We start from the raw sequence: 15955 nt of genomic DNA, 5'->3' as shown, positions 1-15955 counted from the left end.
AACTTCTCATGCTTGAGGACATGAAGACACAGGGAACGGCCTGAGGGGGCTTTGACAGCTGTCCAGAGGCACAAAAGAGCCTTCAGAAGTGGCTACACAGACTCCCTAAGAAATATAAATATGSTAATTATGATATGTGAAGCTGGGTAAACAACAAGCATTTTCAAATGGAGGAAAAAAAAACCTTTTAAGTGAGGTATATGAGGATCACAGCACATAGTCGCACATTACAAAGAAATTGTCAAGTATTTCCTTTTGTATATGTTGCCAAGAAAACACAATGTACAAAAAGGCCTGGAGATGGATGTTGTGCCTTCAGCATCCACTCTCAGCGAGGAGTACTTGCTGTAGACAGGAAGGACTTGTGTGAAGCAGCTCTTGAGTTGGATTGAAGTGCCTGCCAGTGACCTCAGCAGAATGACTGACTGTCTTCTCGAGCTAATGGGGTGGCTCAAACATGGGCACAAGTGCATTAGTGTAAAGGCTTGAAACTTGAGTATCCCAATCCACACAGAACTTGCTAGAAAAACAAGTCCTGTGTTCCATGTCCAAATTATAGGTAGGACTGACATGACCCCATGCTCAGAAACAGTCAGTATCAAGTTGTAGCATTGCCACAGAGCTCAGCTCTAAAATTAAGAGTCTAATTTTACCTGTGATGTTATTAAGGYTTGTGGAGTCTTTGCATGGAATGGCTGAGATCTTACAGATTAGCCAGCTGTCAATCGTATGTATTAATTCAAAACTCCATCTGCCAGATCTTTTAAGGTACTAAAAAATATGGCACACACGCTTCTCCATGGGCTTTGTAGTATCTCCTGGGCAGAGAAAGGCTTTGCTCTTGCAAAAAGCCATTGACTGAAGCAGGCAATCATATCTGCAAAACAGCAGGTTCAGAGAAGAGTTTAAGGAAGAAGTACCAGGAAAAATTGCCTGTCATTCAACTGGTACCCTTTTCACCACATCCATCTTGGTCCACTCTTTTCTGATCTCTACCCTCAAGCCTACATAAAAAAAAAAAAAAAAAAAAAAAAAAAAAAAAAAAAAAAGAAAAAGCACATCTAGCCCTGCTTATAGCTGTTTCAGTTGCTCCATGATAACTAAGAAAGATCAAAGAAAATGTACTCCTCTGATGAATACAACTAGAAAGCTGGTAACAATGGATGAGAGAAGGCTGAGGTACACAACAATATTTTTTTATTGTCAGTCTTTCTTCCCCCACTTTTTGAGTGGACAGACATCAAGATGGGTGAGAAAAGTGCTTCCTTTCTTGAGAGATCAGGTTTGGGATCACCTGAGGAGCCTGAACAGACATGTCCATGGGATCTATTCTTAGATGCATTAGAATCCTGAAAACTGGCTGATGCAGTTGCCAAATCACTTTCCACCACATTTGCAAAGACGTGGCAGTCAGGAGAAATCCCCAGTGACTAATAGAGAAATAGAGAATGAATGGAGTGACTACATCAGTGGACAAAGGAGGGGCTGTGAATGTAATTTATCTTCTGTAAAGCCTTTGACATGATCCCTCACAGAATCCTGCTCTTTAAATTGGAGAGAGATGGATTTGATGAGTGGACTGTTAGAAGGATAGGAAAGTGGTTAGACTGTCAAATTCAGAGAGCAGTGGTCAACAGGTCAGAGTCCTGATGGACATCAGTGACAAGTCGTGTCCCTCCGGGGTCCATATTGTCTCCAGCGTTATTTAATGTCTCATTAATGACACAGACAAGGTTATTGAGTGCACTCGCCACAATTTTGTAGATTGAGGTGAGTGGTGCGGTTGACACTTCTGAAGGACAGGATGTCATACAGAGGGACAAGGTGGAGAAGTGGGCCCATGGGAATCATGGCTCAACAATTCTCTCAGCCTTTCCTTGTAGGAAACATGCTCCATCCCTCTAATCATCTTGGTGGCCCTACTCTTTACTCATTATACCAGATCCATGTGCTCCTGTGCTGGGATCCCCTGATCTGGATGCAGTGTTCCAGGTGGGGTCTCAGCAGAGCAGAGCAGAGCAGAGGGGCACAATCCCCTCCCTCCCCTGCTGCCCACGCTGCTTTGGATGCAGCCCAGGACACGTTTGTCTCTCTGGGTTGGCAGTGCCATGGCCRGGTCATGTCCAGCCTCTCACCCACAGCACCCCCARGTCCTTCYCACGGGGCTGCTCCGATCTGCTCATCCCCAGCCTGTGCTGGGACCGGGCATTGCCCCRATCCCGGTGCAGCACCTYRMACTTGGTCTTGTAAAATGCAAGCGATTCCCATGGCCCATCTCTCGAACTTGTCCAGGTCCCTCTGGATGGAATCCTGTCCTTCAGGCATATCAACCACAACACCCAAACCCTCCAAGGGTTGGCTGCAATCCTGTCAGTGGTTGTCCATCACTAAGGAAGACATTAGATGATACTTGTCCGAAGGCATATCCCTGAGGGACACCACCTATTCCCAACCCACATGTGAAGATTGAGCAGTTGACCACTACCCTCTGGCTATGACTGTTCAACCAATTCCTTATCTGCTGAACAGTCCACCCATCAAACCCTTCTCTAGACAATTTAGAGAGCACTGGATAGCTTTAAGTAGGAAAAGTCAGTTCAGTGAGGCTCAGAGGTCAGCAGCTCCCAGACCTCTCTTTCCTACCTTTTTTAAAGATGAGTCTAATATTTCTCCTCTTCCAGTCACCTGGGACTTCACCTGACTGCCACAACTTTTCCAGTGCCATGGAGAGTGGCATGGCAACTATGTCMGTGAATTCSCTTGGGACTCTGGGATGCATCTGTCATGGTTTAACTCCAGCCAGAAGCCAAACCCCAGCAGCCACACGCTCACCCCCTGCCACTGGAAAGGGGGAGAGAATCAGAAGGATAAAAGGTAGAAATGACACAGGTTGAGGTAAAGGCACTTTAATAGGGACACTAAAATCCACACACATAAGCAAAGCCAGACAAGGAATTCATTCACCAAACATGGGCATTGAGGTGTTCTGCCATCCCCAAAAGAGCAGAACCCTGTCACACTGACAGTGACCTGAGYAGACAAACATCATCACTCCAGATTCCTTCTTCACCCCACTTTATATTCTGAACAAAGTCTGGAATATMCCTTTGGTCAGYTGGGGTTACAGGTCCTGGTTGTGTCCCCTCCCAACCCCTCTACAGCCCCAAATTCCTCACCAGGGTGGCAATATGAACAGCAGAAAARCCTTGGCTCTCTGTAAGCTCTGCTCAGCAATAACAAAAACATCTCTATATTATCAACTCTGAGTTCAGAACAAATTCAAAACACAGCCCCATACCAGACACCATAAAGAAAATTAACTCTACCCCAGACAAAACCAGTACCTCATTGGATCCCATAGACGTGTCTGTTCAGGTTCTTGAGGTGATCACAAAACTGATCTATTACCGTAGAGAGCACTTCTTCAGTCCCCATTCCGCCGTCCATCCACTCGAGAGATGCGGGAAGAGAGGCTGCCATTGAAGGTAACTGAGGTAAAAAAGTTGTTGAGTACCTAATTTTTGTGTACAGCACCAGAAGAGAAACATGCTTCATCTCAAAGGAGTAATTTTTGGGGTTTTTTTCTGGTTATGAACAGTATCGAAAATTCAACCATTTGCATTGTTGCTCGGTTGTGTTAAGTGGCACTTGTTGACCTCTTGATTTCTAGCTTGGAAAGACAATTTTACCAATTGTGGCTTGCTTTCCTGGAACTGGGTGATTGTTTTCCCTTCCTATCCGTCCTGCTGGAAGCATACAATCTTGTCTTGAAATCACTCACAAAGGGATAAATTGAAGACATTTAGTTCCACCTTTGTCCTGGCATTTTCGGTGTTTTTTTCTGTCCACTAACAGCTTTCTGTTCCAAAGTAGATGTTCCATCTTCCATCTCAGTAAGCCTGTCGCTTAAATTTGAAGGGCCATTTTTACTCCTGTTAGATAATCTGACATGTACTTCAGCTCTTACAGCAATTTTCCCCTTCACTAATGCCACTAATATTTACATTTCTGTGTCCTTTTTCTATCTCTGAAGGACTGTTGATGAATACAGCTTCAGGTAATTGCTTTTCCCAGGCATCATAATTTGTTTTTCAACAAAAGAAAAATTTCCAATTTTTTGAAAGACTATTCAAATGCACTAGGGGAGATGAAGGAAGGTCAGGGAGCAGGAACACTGACTTTCATGACATTAGTTACCAACATTCTCCTAACTTCATAACTTACACTTTACAACATTTTATTAGTTATGTGGGACAGGCTGGCTGAAGGTTAATCACTTCCTTTCATCTAGAATTTAGCTGATGGATAAAAAAAAAAGCACTATTCATTCCAATGTGAGGACATAAAAGCTGTGTATCTGAATAACAGCAGATGGAAAGAAACAGCAAATTCTCACTCTGGAAAATAGAAGCTGAGATGCTACAGTCGTCTCTCCTACTGCTAAATCCTGCACAGTGGCAAAAGTAGAAGTTAACTTGTGCTAGCTGGAAGGTTTTGATTTTTAAAGCTTTAAGTCAAGAAATGTATTTCTAACAAATTTCAAAACATTCCTGTTTCAGCCCACTCTGCAACAGGTGAGAGGCTCATGGGGAATTTTGCTGGACAGTTTTCTGGAAGACAAGTTGAAAGGATCATGGTCCATTACAAATTTTAATCTCAAACCCAGACCATTGCCATTGACTTAAAAACTCTCTCCTGTGTGTACTTTTATCCCATTTACCCATTCTTCAAATTAAACAAAAACTATTATAACTTGACACTCCATTTATGAAGAAAGCATCCTGTAAGGCAGGAGTTTTTCCTGCTTCTGAAAGGATATTCTTGGGCTTGCTCTCCTCAAGGCAAGTTGGAAATCTACAATAAAAAGATACTCCCTTATGTTGTATGGTAGGGAGGACAAGCAATACCCATGCTCTTCATGACTTGAGAAATGCTTGAGTGTTTTCTAAATTGACTTCTCTGAGCTTTCCAAACTTGTAATATGAGAAAAATGAACCATGTTAATGTGAAGASTTAGAGAAACCATGGTTTCATGATTGTCAGTTCAGAGTGCCCTTTCCTTGGAAGCTTTCTGGTATCACTCCCTTTCATCTCCGAGTATTTCTRTCCCAAGTGAAAGCATTCTTACTCCTTTGTATCACTGGCAACCTGCCTGAACATGCTGCTGCCTCTCCACTTTCCCACCCATTTCAGATCCTTGTCTATACTCATTCAGCTGGTGGTGCTCACTTCAAATTACCATCACCGAAGTGCATCAAATCACAGGGACAGAACGTCACCATCACTGTCGGCAGGCCATGGATACCGAGGGAACCCCAACATTTAGGTTCACTCTTGGGGAGGGAACAACATCAGGAGAGGCTTCATCCCTAAGGGCCGCCTTCAGGATGAAATCCAGCTGCAGCACAGCATCTCCTGAAGCCTCGTCCCCCGCTTGTGCCTAACTCAGGAAAAGACTCGGGGCAGGACAGCTGTCTCTCTGGAAGAAGATTTTCTTCGCAAGCCCCGTCCCCGCCGAGGAAGAGGCTTTAGGTGCGGGGTCCCGTGCGAAGGATGCCCACCCCGGCTTCTCAAGGAAAGACGCCCGTCGGGGGTCCGCTCCCCTCCTCCAGAGAGGGAAAGGCTGCCCGGGGCGGCGGCAGCGGCCGGCCAAGCAGCGGGGGCCATCAGGTAGGGGCAAGCCCGCCGAGCCCCCGGCCCGGTCCCGGAGCATCCCGCGCCGGGCGGTGCGCGTACTCACGGCCGTGCGGGGCTCCCATGGGGCCGGGCCAGCAGGAGGAGGAGGAGGAGGAGGCGGAGGCCGGGCAGGTGAACCGTGGCGGCCGCTGCCTGCCCAGCCGCTGCTGCGGRCTCTCTGCCCCCGGCCGCTGGCAGGGCTTGAGCCTCCCGCGCCCGCCGGCAGCGTGGGAGGGTGCGGCGGGACCGCGGGCGGCAGAGCCGCTCCGACCGGCTCCGGGGAGCGAGGGAGGGAGGGAGCGAGGGAGGAGGCAGGAGGCAGGACAGCTCCCGGCCCCGGCCCGCCCTCCGGCTGCGGCTCCAGCGAGGGGAAGCCGAGCGCTGGCGGCTGTCGGGGTGCTCCGCGCCGCGCTGCCCGGGCCACTTCGGAAGCTTGTCCGGGAGCGTCTGTCCGCTGCCCAGAGGGGCGCTCCGCCGGACGGCACTGTCCCGGTGCGCAGCAGCTGGATGGCGCGGACCCTGAGACCCGACGACATCAACCCCCGGACGGGGCTGGTGGTGGCTCTGGTCAGCGTCTTTCTGGTGTTCGGCTTCATGTTCACCGTGTCCGGCATCAAGGGAGAGACCCTGGGAGACATCCCGCTGCTGGCCATCGGGCCGGCCATCTGCCTGCCGGGCATCGCCGCCATTGCCCTCACCAGAAAGACCGACGGCTGCACCAAATGTCCCGAGAACATGCGTCCCTGCTGTAAGGAAGTCAAGGACCGCGATGGCATGGAGCTGCTAAGGACCCCCTCGGACCTGGAATCTGGCAAGGGAAGTTGTAACGAGCTGGCCAGGAAAGCGTACCGCAAGGACAGGAGAGGGATGAGGGCAGAGGACACCGTGTTCATCTGCACCACCAGCACCGCTGCCGCGGCAGAGGGCGAGAGCCTCACCAAAAAGGTAGAGCAGGAGGAGATGCTGAAATACCTGGACAGCTGTTACCCAGAGATGCCGGAGAACGTGTTCGTGGGAGATGGTTCCACATACAGTGCCTTGGAGAAGAAGAGCTCTTCTCCCAGCAGGGACAGCACTCCTTGCCCTGACGTTGAAGATAACATTTTTGTGGCTCCTAAAGACAGTATCATTGTCTGCTCTTACAAGGATAACAGCCCTTACGAGAGTTACTGTTGTTATATAAACCCCGATGGAGTCAACACAGACCAGGAGACCATTGTGTGATAGATGCATACTTTATATATATGTATGTGTACAAAAACTGCAACTTCAGCTTCTTGATAGGGGATAATATAGCTGACTGCATGGGACAATCCTGATAACTATTTCAATTTAACGTGGTATGTGACTGATACTCAAACCTTTTGTGCCTGAAGTACGCTTTCTGTAAGTAAACAAGCATGTTTAAAGGTTAAAGAATTCAATTCTTCGTTTTGGAAAAAAAAAAAAGAAATTACTTTTTAATTTTGTTTTCTTGCTTTCTCTCCCTTTTGTTTCCCTGCTGCCTATTGTGCCCAAGCCTGTAGGCACACTGGCAGGAGGGCAGAAGTGGCTGTCAGCTGAGATCTAGAGCTGAATGAAACTCTGGAGCTGCTGTAGGAAAGAATGTGGTGCTCTATAGCTGAATAAGTTTTTGAAATCGTGTCACTTCATTTTGGGAGGGAGTGAGAGATGTCAGCATGAACTGCAACAGCTGGCTGATGTTAGGGAGTATAGAAGTCATTTGTCTCCCTTCTTCCTGACAGGATTTTATTTTCCTCTCTGTCAAGGAATAGATGTCGTGATCCCCATGGGCTCTTCTGAGAGTCTCCTGGGAACCAGATAGGCTCAGCAGAGTTTTCAAAAACTAATCCATCATCAATAGCATGAATTCAGAGTTGTTAGCTTAATTCTCCACCAGTCTTGAGTTCACTGGAATGTTTCTAACACTTTTGGATTTTAGAGGCATACTCRACAAGGAGATTGCAACATGATCATGACACAGTTCTTGCAGACACTAGGAGCAGATGTCAGTGAACTCAGGTCTTTAAAATATATTTCAGTACCTCAAAAATTGCTTCAGGAATAGAATTGTGTGAGTTATGTTCAGAGTGGGATCTGACTCTTCTGAAAATGCCGTTTTCTTGTGCCTTTTCTAAAATGCCAGATGTTTCTCTATGGGGGTTGCATGGTGACAGTCCACTCAGGGGTCTCAAAGCCATGCTTTTCTGGAGGAAGGGAACAGAGGACCTGACTGACAGATGTTTTTTTCACAGCTTATGGATAAATAGCAAGAAAATGTGAAGCAAGTCATGAGGATTAACCATACAAATTCAGAGCCTGCAGTTTACATACAGAAATGCATATCCTGGCTATTCTGTCCAACACTAAATTGCATGTTCCATGCTGTGCATAAACATCTTACCTGGCCTCTGCAATGTGGGTAACAGGGATGTGCTATCACACAATGTGCATGCTAAGCAGCTGCTCTAAGTGTTAAAGTCTTAGGGGAATGGTTGCTAAAGCTTAGAGTAATTTGCTAACATCTCACAAAGCCCCAGTTCCTGCAAGGAAACTCCCACAACTCCAGAAAGTTCCTGTGTGTGTTGAAAAGATGAAAGTGATGAATGTCTTAGTAACTGTTCTTACCTACCTGGTTTTTATCAACCATAACTTGTACCAGAGAAATGTGTTGAGTCACCAGAGTAGGAAATAAGAAAAAAAAAAAGCCTTTCTTTTGTAGCAATCTCAGATGTTGTGTAGAAAATGGAATTTTTCACTCAAATGAGGCTTTTCATGGCCATGTAATTGTTTGGGAAGTGAATGTAAATTTTATACATATACTTGTGTGTTTGTTTGTTCAGAAACTTAATGTCAAATCGTAACAGACAACTAGTATCTGAAGACATTTCCAGAAGAAGGAAATAATTTTTTACATTGGATAGCTTGGTTTCTTCTAGACCAAATAAGATGTTAATACTTTAGCCAGGCTTTGGTAGGGTATCTGGATACTAGTAGGACAAATTCAAAAAACTGTAGCTAGTTTAAGTCAGGCAAAGACTCTGAATAGGTGGTTAGAGGCAGCTCTGCTGCTCAGGCATGCAGGCACAGTACTTCACTTTGTACAGCCCAAGCTTTATCCAGTGAGCAGAGGAATTCCACTAAAACAGATCCTCTCCCTGACATGTTCAACTTCAACATAAAACACTGTTGTCAGCAGTTGCCTCCTACAGGCTTAGTCACTGCAGGACCTTRTTCTGCAATGTGCAGAGCAGGTCTTTAATGGCACCAGGAAGTCTTCATGACTTCTGAACGGCTAACATACTGCTGATGCACAGGATGATGAGTAGGGTCTTCTGCTTTCTGTTTCTGAAGAAAGCAGGTGAGGGTCTCCTGTGCCACGGGGTGCTGGAGGTCAGACCCACCATGAGAAAACAGGCTACTGGGTCCTGCCTGCTGCCTTTGACAGGGCTGTGAGTAATCACTTGCCTTCTGTAAGGGAGCAAACCACCAGCCGGCTGGGAACCTAGATTTGTACAGTTCTGCAAATATGTATAGGCAAAAGTCAAGTTGTTCCATTTTGTCTAGGATTAGATGTTCTCTGTCAAAAGTTACATGGTCTTTTTCAAGACAAGACAGCAAACTCTAGTGACAAGTGGAATAGTAAATCTGTAACTTGATGTATAGACATGCAGATCTGAGTCATATGCTTTATTCCATTCTTAGTGTAAAAACAAAGAGAATGTTTGTATTCAAGCAAAGTTTAATGGGAGTGAAAACTTCCCACAATATAGAAAGATGTATTAAAAAACRTTTTTAAAATGTCATATTTACAGGCAATGTCATCCCTCTATTCAGCTGAGGTAAGATTTCTTAATAAAATACAATTGTAGGCAATAGTTCTAGGCTTATCAACCATAATCCACCAAAGTTGTTTATTAAATGTGTGAGAATTCAGAATTACAGAAATATATTAGTACTGCCTCTGAAACCTCTTTTTTTTATTTTTCCTTTCTTTTCTACTAGTTTAGGAGTGAATGAAATGGAAATTAATTCTGCCATTTTAAAAAATAAGGACTTATTAATTTGAAAATAAAGGGGTTTAGATTATTATTTGTTGTGGGAGTTAGATGTTTCAGGGGGGKTTTGTTTGGTTTTGTTGTTTGTTTTTTGTTGTTTGTGGTTCTGTTTTGTTTTGGGGTTTTTTTTTTAATAATGTAACCTTTTGATAGTTTTGCCAGTAGAAATCTACCATATATTTGATCCCAGACAGCATGATAACATTTTCTAGTTTTTTATCCAGATAACATGCCCGGACCTGAGAGCACCTGGACTTAATTTTTGTTCAGCTCATGTGGACACTAAATCTTGTAGTAACAGTGCTGATCTTAGAACAAGCAGGAATAATTACTTTTCTTTTCAGAGGCAGCTTCTAGTGTAAATTTGGCTTCAGGATACTGCAGCTTGGGGTGTGATTCCAAGCCATGACCAGAGATGAGAGCTTCTTTCTGTTCTTGCTACTTTAAAAAACCTCCAGGTGAAAGTCGCACTTCTCTCCTCAATGCTATCTTCCAAATAGCGCATGCAGTTGTAGGGGAGCTCTGTTTTGGGGATAAATGTCTTGGGGAATAAATGTCTTGGGGGATATCTTGTGAACCACATATTGCCTGATCTTAAAATATAAGTGTCAGGGTGTATAAAGCATTTGAAGGAAAAGTCTAATTTGGACATTCAGAGAAGGTTCTTAAGATTTATAAACTTTATTTTTGAAATAGCATTTGTCATAGTGCTACAGTGTAGTTTATCTTCTTCTAAGAGACAATGTGATGTACAGATCAACATAGGACAGTTTTCTGTGGCTTTGTTTAAATTTCTATTGTCACAAGTAGCATTTTTACAGTCATACAATCACTGCAAATTATCACTGCAAAATCTTAACAGACCATTTGAAGTTTTAATCAGCACTTTGTCCTCCGGAGTGCAAAACAATAGCTGGTCCTTTCGGCCTGGAACTGAACAATCACGAGGTGAGTGTGCTCAGAGTATGTTTCCCTCAGGACTAGTATTGTATTCTGCAGATATGTCATACTCTTGCAGAGGCAGTTCCTCCCACTCTGATCCAAACTCTCTGCAGTCCTGGCTCCAGTAGCTATTTATTATGCTGTAATTACCAGAGTAACAGCTACTGTGACCCCCTCTCACCATTTCTGCTGCTACACACCACACTTTGCAGAGTGAGCTGCTGCTTTTGGCCAGGGTGGTACAATTTGAAACTRCATCATTCATCCAATCTAAGCTGTTACATTGAGATATTCAATTATATTGTCAGTCTTTGCAGCATAGGCTTGGGATTTTGCCGTGGGTTTGAGATGGATGACTGTCAGACCATCAAGCACTTCACATCTGATTTTCACATGCATGTAGACTAACATATTGACTTGCAGAGCACAATCAGCACATAGGACCTTGACTCTCAGCATGTTGCCAGTGAAGTCATGGCATAGGAAATTTTTGAGTCCTGAAAGGCTTCTGACTACGCTTCTAATATAAAATGTGTTAAAATTTGTAGAGGAGTTTCYTAATAGGTAGGCAAGAGGTGTTCTCTTGACACACAGCATGGGGCATCAGCTGCAAAGCRGCTCATGCTGAGCCCGTATCTACTTTGCAGCCAGTCTGACATGCCATCCCTACTGTGACTACCGTGGTGTGTTTATCACTTCTCTGGTCGTATGGGCCCTTTTATGTACAGAAATCACAGAGAGTGGATCTAGAAGTCACTTTCCATGCACTTTGGCAAACTTTCATTGGTAAGCATTACCTTTAATTTAGCATTCCTATCAGTGCTAGAATTCCAGACCCTCTATGTCTCTACCAGATATGGAGATTCAGCTTTTGTTAGTTTTTAAATATTTGATTATTTTCTGTTTGGAACACTTACATGGATTAGCCTTGTGTCAGATACAAAGAAGTGTTTATGCTTAATGCTTTTACTTACAAACTKCACCCTGGATGGGTGTATGTATATATGTTATACATTTGTCTGCAAGGGCAGGTAGCAGAATGTATAATCATAGCAATGTATTAATTCGAGATCCCCTCAGAGGTGTTTTTCCAACACCTTACCCAACATTTCTTCCTCAAGTCAATCATTACAATTTAAAAWTCTTGCCCTTCTTTAGGAGAAAAAGACTTTTTCTAAGAACAACTTTGTTGTGGCTCTTTAAGAACACACAGTTCTTCCAACAGAGTTAAGACATTCCAGGTCTGTTTCAGTATAGCCCCTGTGAAATCTTGGCAACTGAAAACTGATTTTTTACAGTGCTTCACATTCAGCATTTCCTCAAACCATTGGTAAAAGCCCTGAACCTTTAGTCAATTGTGAAAGATCCAGTTCTAGCATTTTTTCAAACTTAAGTGTCAATATTTAGGATGTGAAAAAGGGTAAAAACACTTTSAAAATCTGGCTCTGTACTCTCACATGTTCTAGTGAAAGTAGTATRTAAGTTTTCATAAAAGCAAAAGAGACCAAAAGGCATCACACACAGTATTTCATTACTTTGTCAGAWTAACTGTGTTAAATTGTGGTCACAAAAGCAGTGTGTTTAGTGCACTGTTCCATCTGTGTATCATGCCTTTGGTAGCTAACCCAGACAGTTCCTCAGGTAAGGATAGAGAGTATTTTCCTGCCTGAAGGCATGATACAAGAACTGCGGAAAAAAATTACTATGTAATGGGGATCTGATTTTAGATGTCATCAATACATTTATTTTCACACCACTGTATTCTAGTATAAAATGCAGTACTAATCAGCAATTGCGCACAGTCATGAACATAAGGATGCTACCACATTAGCTTCTTATTTAGCACTCAGTGGTAGAAAGTTCTTTTTTTTGTTGCTGTTGAAATCCAAGGCAAATTTCACAAGGTGCAATGCTAAACATTTCATGTGGAGCTTCAAACTCAAACTTAGTGCTGTATGAAAACTGTCGAATACAGTTTTTGAAATTTAATTCCAAAAATGATTGCATTTGTGTTTAAGACATAGTGCAGTGGAAAGGTGATGTGCAAATAAGAAGGTGAGGTAGGTTGATTTGCTGTGAGAACCAGAGAACTGTGGTTACTATGCTGTGGGACATTAAATAACATCATGTAGATTCATGAGTGTTCTTTGGAAGGTTTCAGTCATTAGGGTTCCCACACAAACAAATTCTAAACACCCACTCTGTCACATTTAAAATTCTGGTCGCTTTATATCCCTACATCAGAAAGTGCATTTAAATTTAAACTCAAATTTACATTAGGAGGAAAGGCAATTTCCCCATATTTTATTCAGAGAGAACATTTTATTGCAAAAATATTTTATCTTTGAATACCAGTTTAGAATGTAAAAAAATGGCACAATGCAATGTTTTATAGTGAAGTAGGGAAGAATTGGGAGAGTAATTAGGAGGACAAAGTGCTCGTTAGCTGAAAAGCAGATGGTACTCAGCTGGAGTATAATCAGAACAATCTTGTATAGCTTTGTCTTTTTACAGGTTTGAAAGGACAGCCCCAGAAAGACAGTCTTTAAAAAACCAAAGATTTCTACTTTTGAGGTCAATTCAGATGGAAGGGCTATTAGTAATTTTTAGGAGTCTGAATGGGTGGGAGAGATGTTCTACAAGCTCGGAAATCAGACATATATCTTAAAGAGACCCTGCATCCTCTGGCTGYGCCATCAGGCTCAACACTCATATTATGCCCCTTCACTATTTGCAAAGGACATTTGATTTCACTTCACTTTTATTTAAATAAGTTAATTTATTTCATTTGATTAATTAGCTTTACAAGGAAGCCGATAACTTTTCTGATTACAAAAAACAAGAACCTTGGAACTGGAGATCCCACACACATACCAATAACAAGCTAAGTAAAGTATGTTTGCTGCCTAATCTAGGGGATAAAGAATAWCTTTTTGGTGGCAAAACACAGTGTTTTTCCAGTGCCCATGATTTAGAATAAAATTTAGGAAATTTTACACTTGGAAATACATGAATGATTTTTTGGCTTTACTTGTTGTGATTTTTTAAAATACTGTGATTATTCAGTCTGTTCCTCAATATTRAAGTTGAAACAATATAGTGAAGGTTTATCAATCTAATAAAAGACTTTGATCAGTCAGTTTTTGTGTTGTGTGATTTTTTTTAATGTTCCTGCCTGCATTCTCACTRCCAGGTAGATGGAGCTGCAATAAACAATAATCAGAATGCCCAATCTTTCCATAAAATCACCACATCATGAATAGAGTATTAGTATTCTCTGCATTATCTTGCATGATGGTAGAAAATGAATGRCCACTGAGTGAAGAAATTATCTATAAAATATATATCACCTTCACTTCTTCAGGTCTATTATTGCAATTGCTTTCCCATTTTCTGGCATGGATATAATCATCAAGAAAAGGAAGAACACATCATATACCTCTAGTATAGATTGCCATTTTAAAAAAGACTGCTTGCTAGATTAGCTGACTAGCTCCAAATCCAGGATGTGAGCTCTGTGGATTTAAAGCATCTCACAGATGAGCACTCTGCTAGTTATCACAGTTCAGGTTTATCAGCGGGTAAACACTTTCCTGCATCTGAAATATGGCTGTAGCCATTGACTACATGTGTCAAAATGTCTGAGATAAATCTTAAAGGACTTATCAGTTGACTGAGGACACTTCTGTTTATATCTGTAACATTTACTACTGTACTTCTATCTTCTGGAGTCAGTCATATCATCACAGTCATCGGACAAACTGACATTAATAAGAGCTACTGCTTGAAGTTGCAGGAAAGATGACAGATTCAACGATCCTTAGAAAATAATCTAGTTCTCATTCTGAAGATGCTCTGTTTGAGGAGAGGATCAGGAAGTAACAATAAAACTGAGTTAGGCTGACCCAGGCAGTCTTCAAGTTGTACCTCTTACAAAAAACCATCAGACTCCAAGCCTCCTGAAGTCAGAAAGAGTCTCTATTACTTCAGCAGACCTTGAATACTACCAAAGGACTTGTCAGTAGTGAAAGCTGTCAATCCAACAAGTCTGCTATTTGTCACTCATCACTCATTTCTATTTAGAAGACTTTAAACTCATTGTTTTAAAGCTTTTAATTTTGTAGACARCATTAAGATAAAGCAAACGAGTTAAAACTAAAATACTACAGACAAAATATTTGCTTTCACATCCACATTATATAAGGATATGCACATCTTAAATACAAATGTAAACAAATGCTAATTAAATGAATCATATAARCTATTTAATATATCATGAAGCACTATAATAGAGCAGAGAGTTTAACAATTTTTAGATAGCATCTGGATAAAGGAAATGTATGCATTAGAGGGTATCTCTGGGCTCCAATTGAAAGGTTTATTATGTTAAGATTACAAAAACAGTAACTGCACTATACCTTCTAATATGAAATTCAAAAACAAGGAAATAAATTTTTAAACTTAGAAAAAAAATCCAAAACCAATTAAAAATTTTGATTTTTAAAAAATTTGGCTGGAGTCTATGTTAGGATCTCCTGTGCTTAAATCAGCTATGTCTATACCCTTGATGAGATTCTAATTCTATTCAAGTGGCAGATACAGAATGTCACAGACTTCTGAGACATAGTTTTGCTCAGAATGTTCTACATTTTTTCTGTGTATTTCAATAAAATCTCCCATAATTTGGTAGGATTTAACTTTCTACCTGATGAGTATTTGTGAAAAATCTATCATTATTGCTGCATTTATTTCCCACAGAAGCTGAAGAAAGACTGTAGTGTGACTCTCCTGTAATTACCACATGGCATATACTTCTTGCAGTTAAAAATGGTAGCTATGGTAGCTTCATAGGAGCATGAACAAGTAGTCAGCTGCTTCTTTAAGCTGCACACATTTATACCAGAAAAATTGCTACTACATGTATGCTTTTGTACTTGTACCTAGCATCAGGGACACGCTGGAGTGTAAGGGAGCAGAATATGCAGGAATAAGTGGTTTGTGTCACTCCAAATTCTTTCTTTTCATCTCCTCCCAGTTAGCTTTATCTGGTTTAGCTCACATTATGGTGGTGGAACTGTTGTGACTCTTGGTATCCTTTGTCTCTCAGTTTCACTTCTGCTAGATTGTTTATTAATCAGTTGAACTGTAACTGGCTAAATTCTACAAAATAGATTATCCTTGAAAGGTAAGTCTTTAAAGAAAGTCAACATCAGCAATGCTCACAGAATCATGCTCATCTAGAGATTACTCCGCTTGTAGTGATGGTTCTCTCTTTACAG

At 42.2% G+C, this 15955-nt stretch overlaps 1 protein-coding gene across 1 annotated transcript; it reads left to right on the top strand.

Annotated features, from left to right (window-relative positions):
- Positions 1-6046: 6046 nt before the first annotated feature.
- TMEM215 (transmembrane protein 215) lies at positions 6047-9700 on the top strand. Its single transcript, XM_057364958.1, has one exon. It carries the CDS (start codon positions 6184-6186, stop codon positions 6898-6900), a length of 717 nt encoding a protein of 238 aa, XP_057220941.1. The 5' UTR covers positions 6047-6183; the 3' UTR covers positions 6901-9700.
- Positions 9701-15955: the final 6255 nt, after the last annotated feature.

This window comes from Malurus melanocephalus, unplaced genomic scaffold (assembly GCF_030028575.1).
Source record: "Malurus melanocephalus ecotype Western Australia unplaced genomic scaffold, MMel_1.1 scaffold_45, whole genome shotgun sequence".
In the NCBI taxonomy this organism is placed as follows: Eukaryota; Metazoa; Chordata; class Aves; order Passeriformes; family Maluridae; genus Malurus; species Malurus melanocephalus.
The sequence above is the reverse complement of the archived record's forward strand: the minus strand, read 5'-3'. Positions and strand labels throughout refer to the sequence as shown.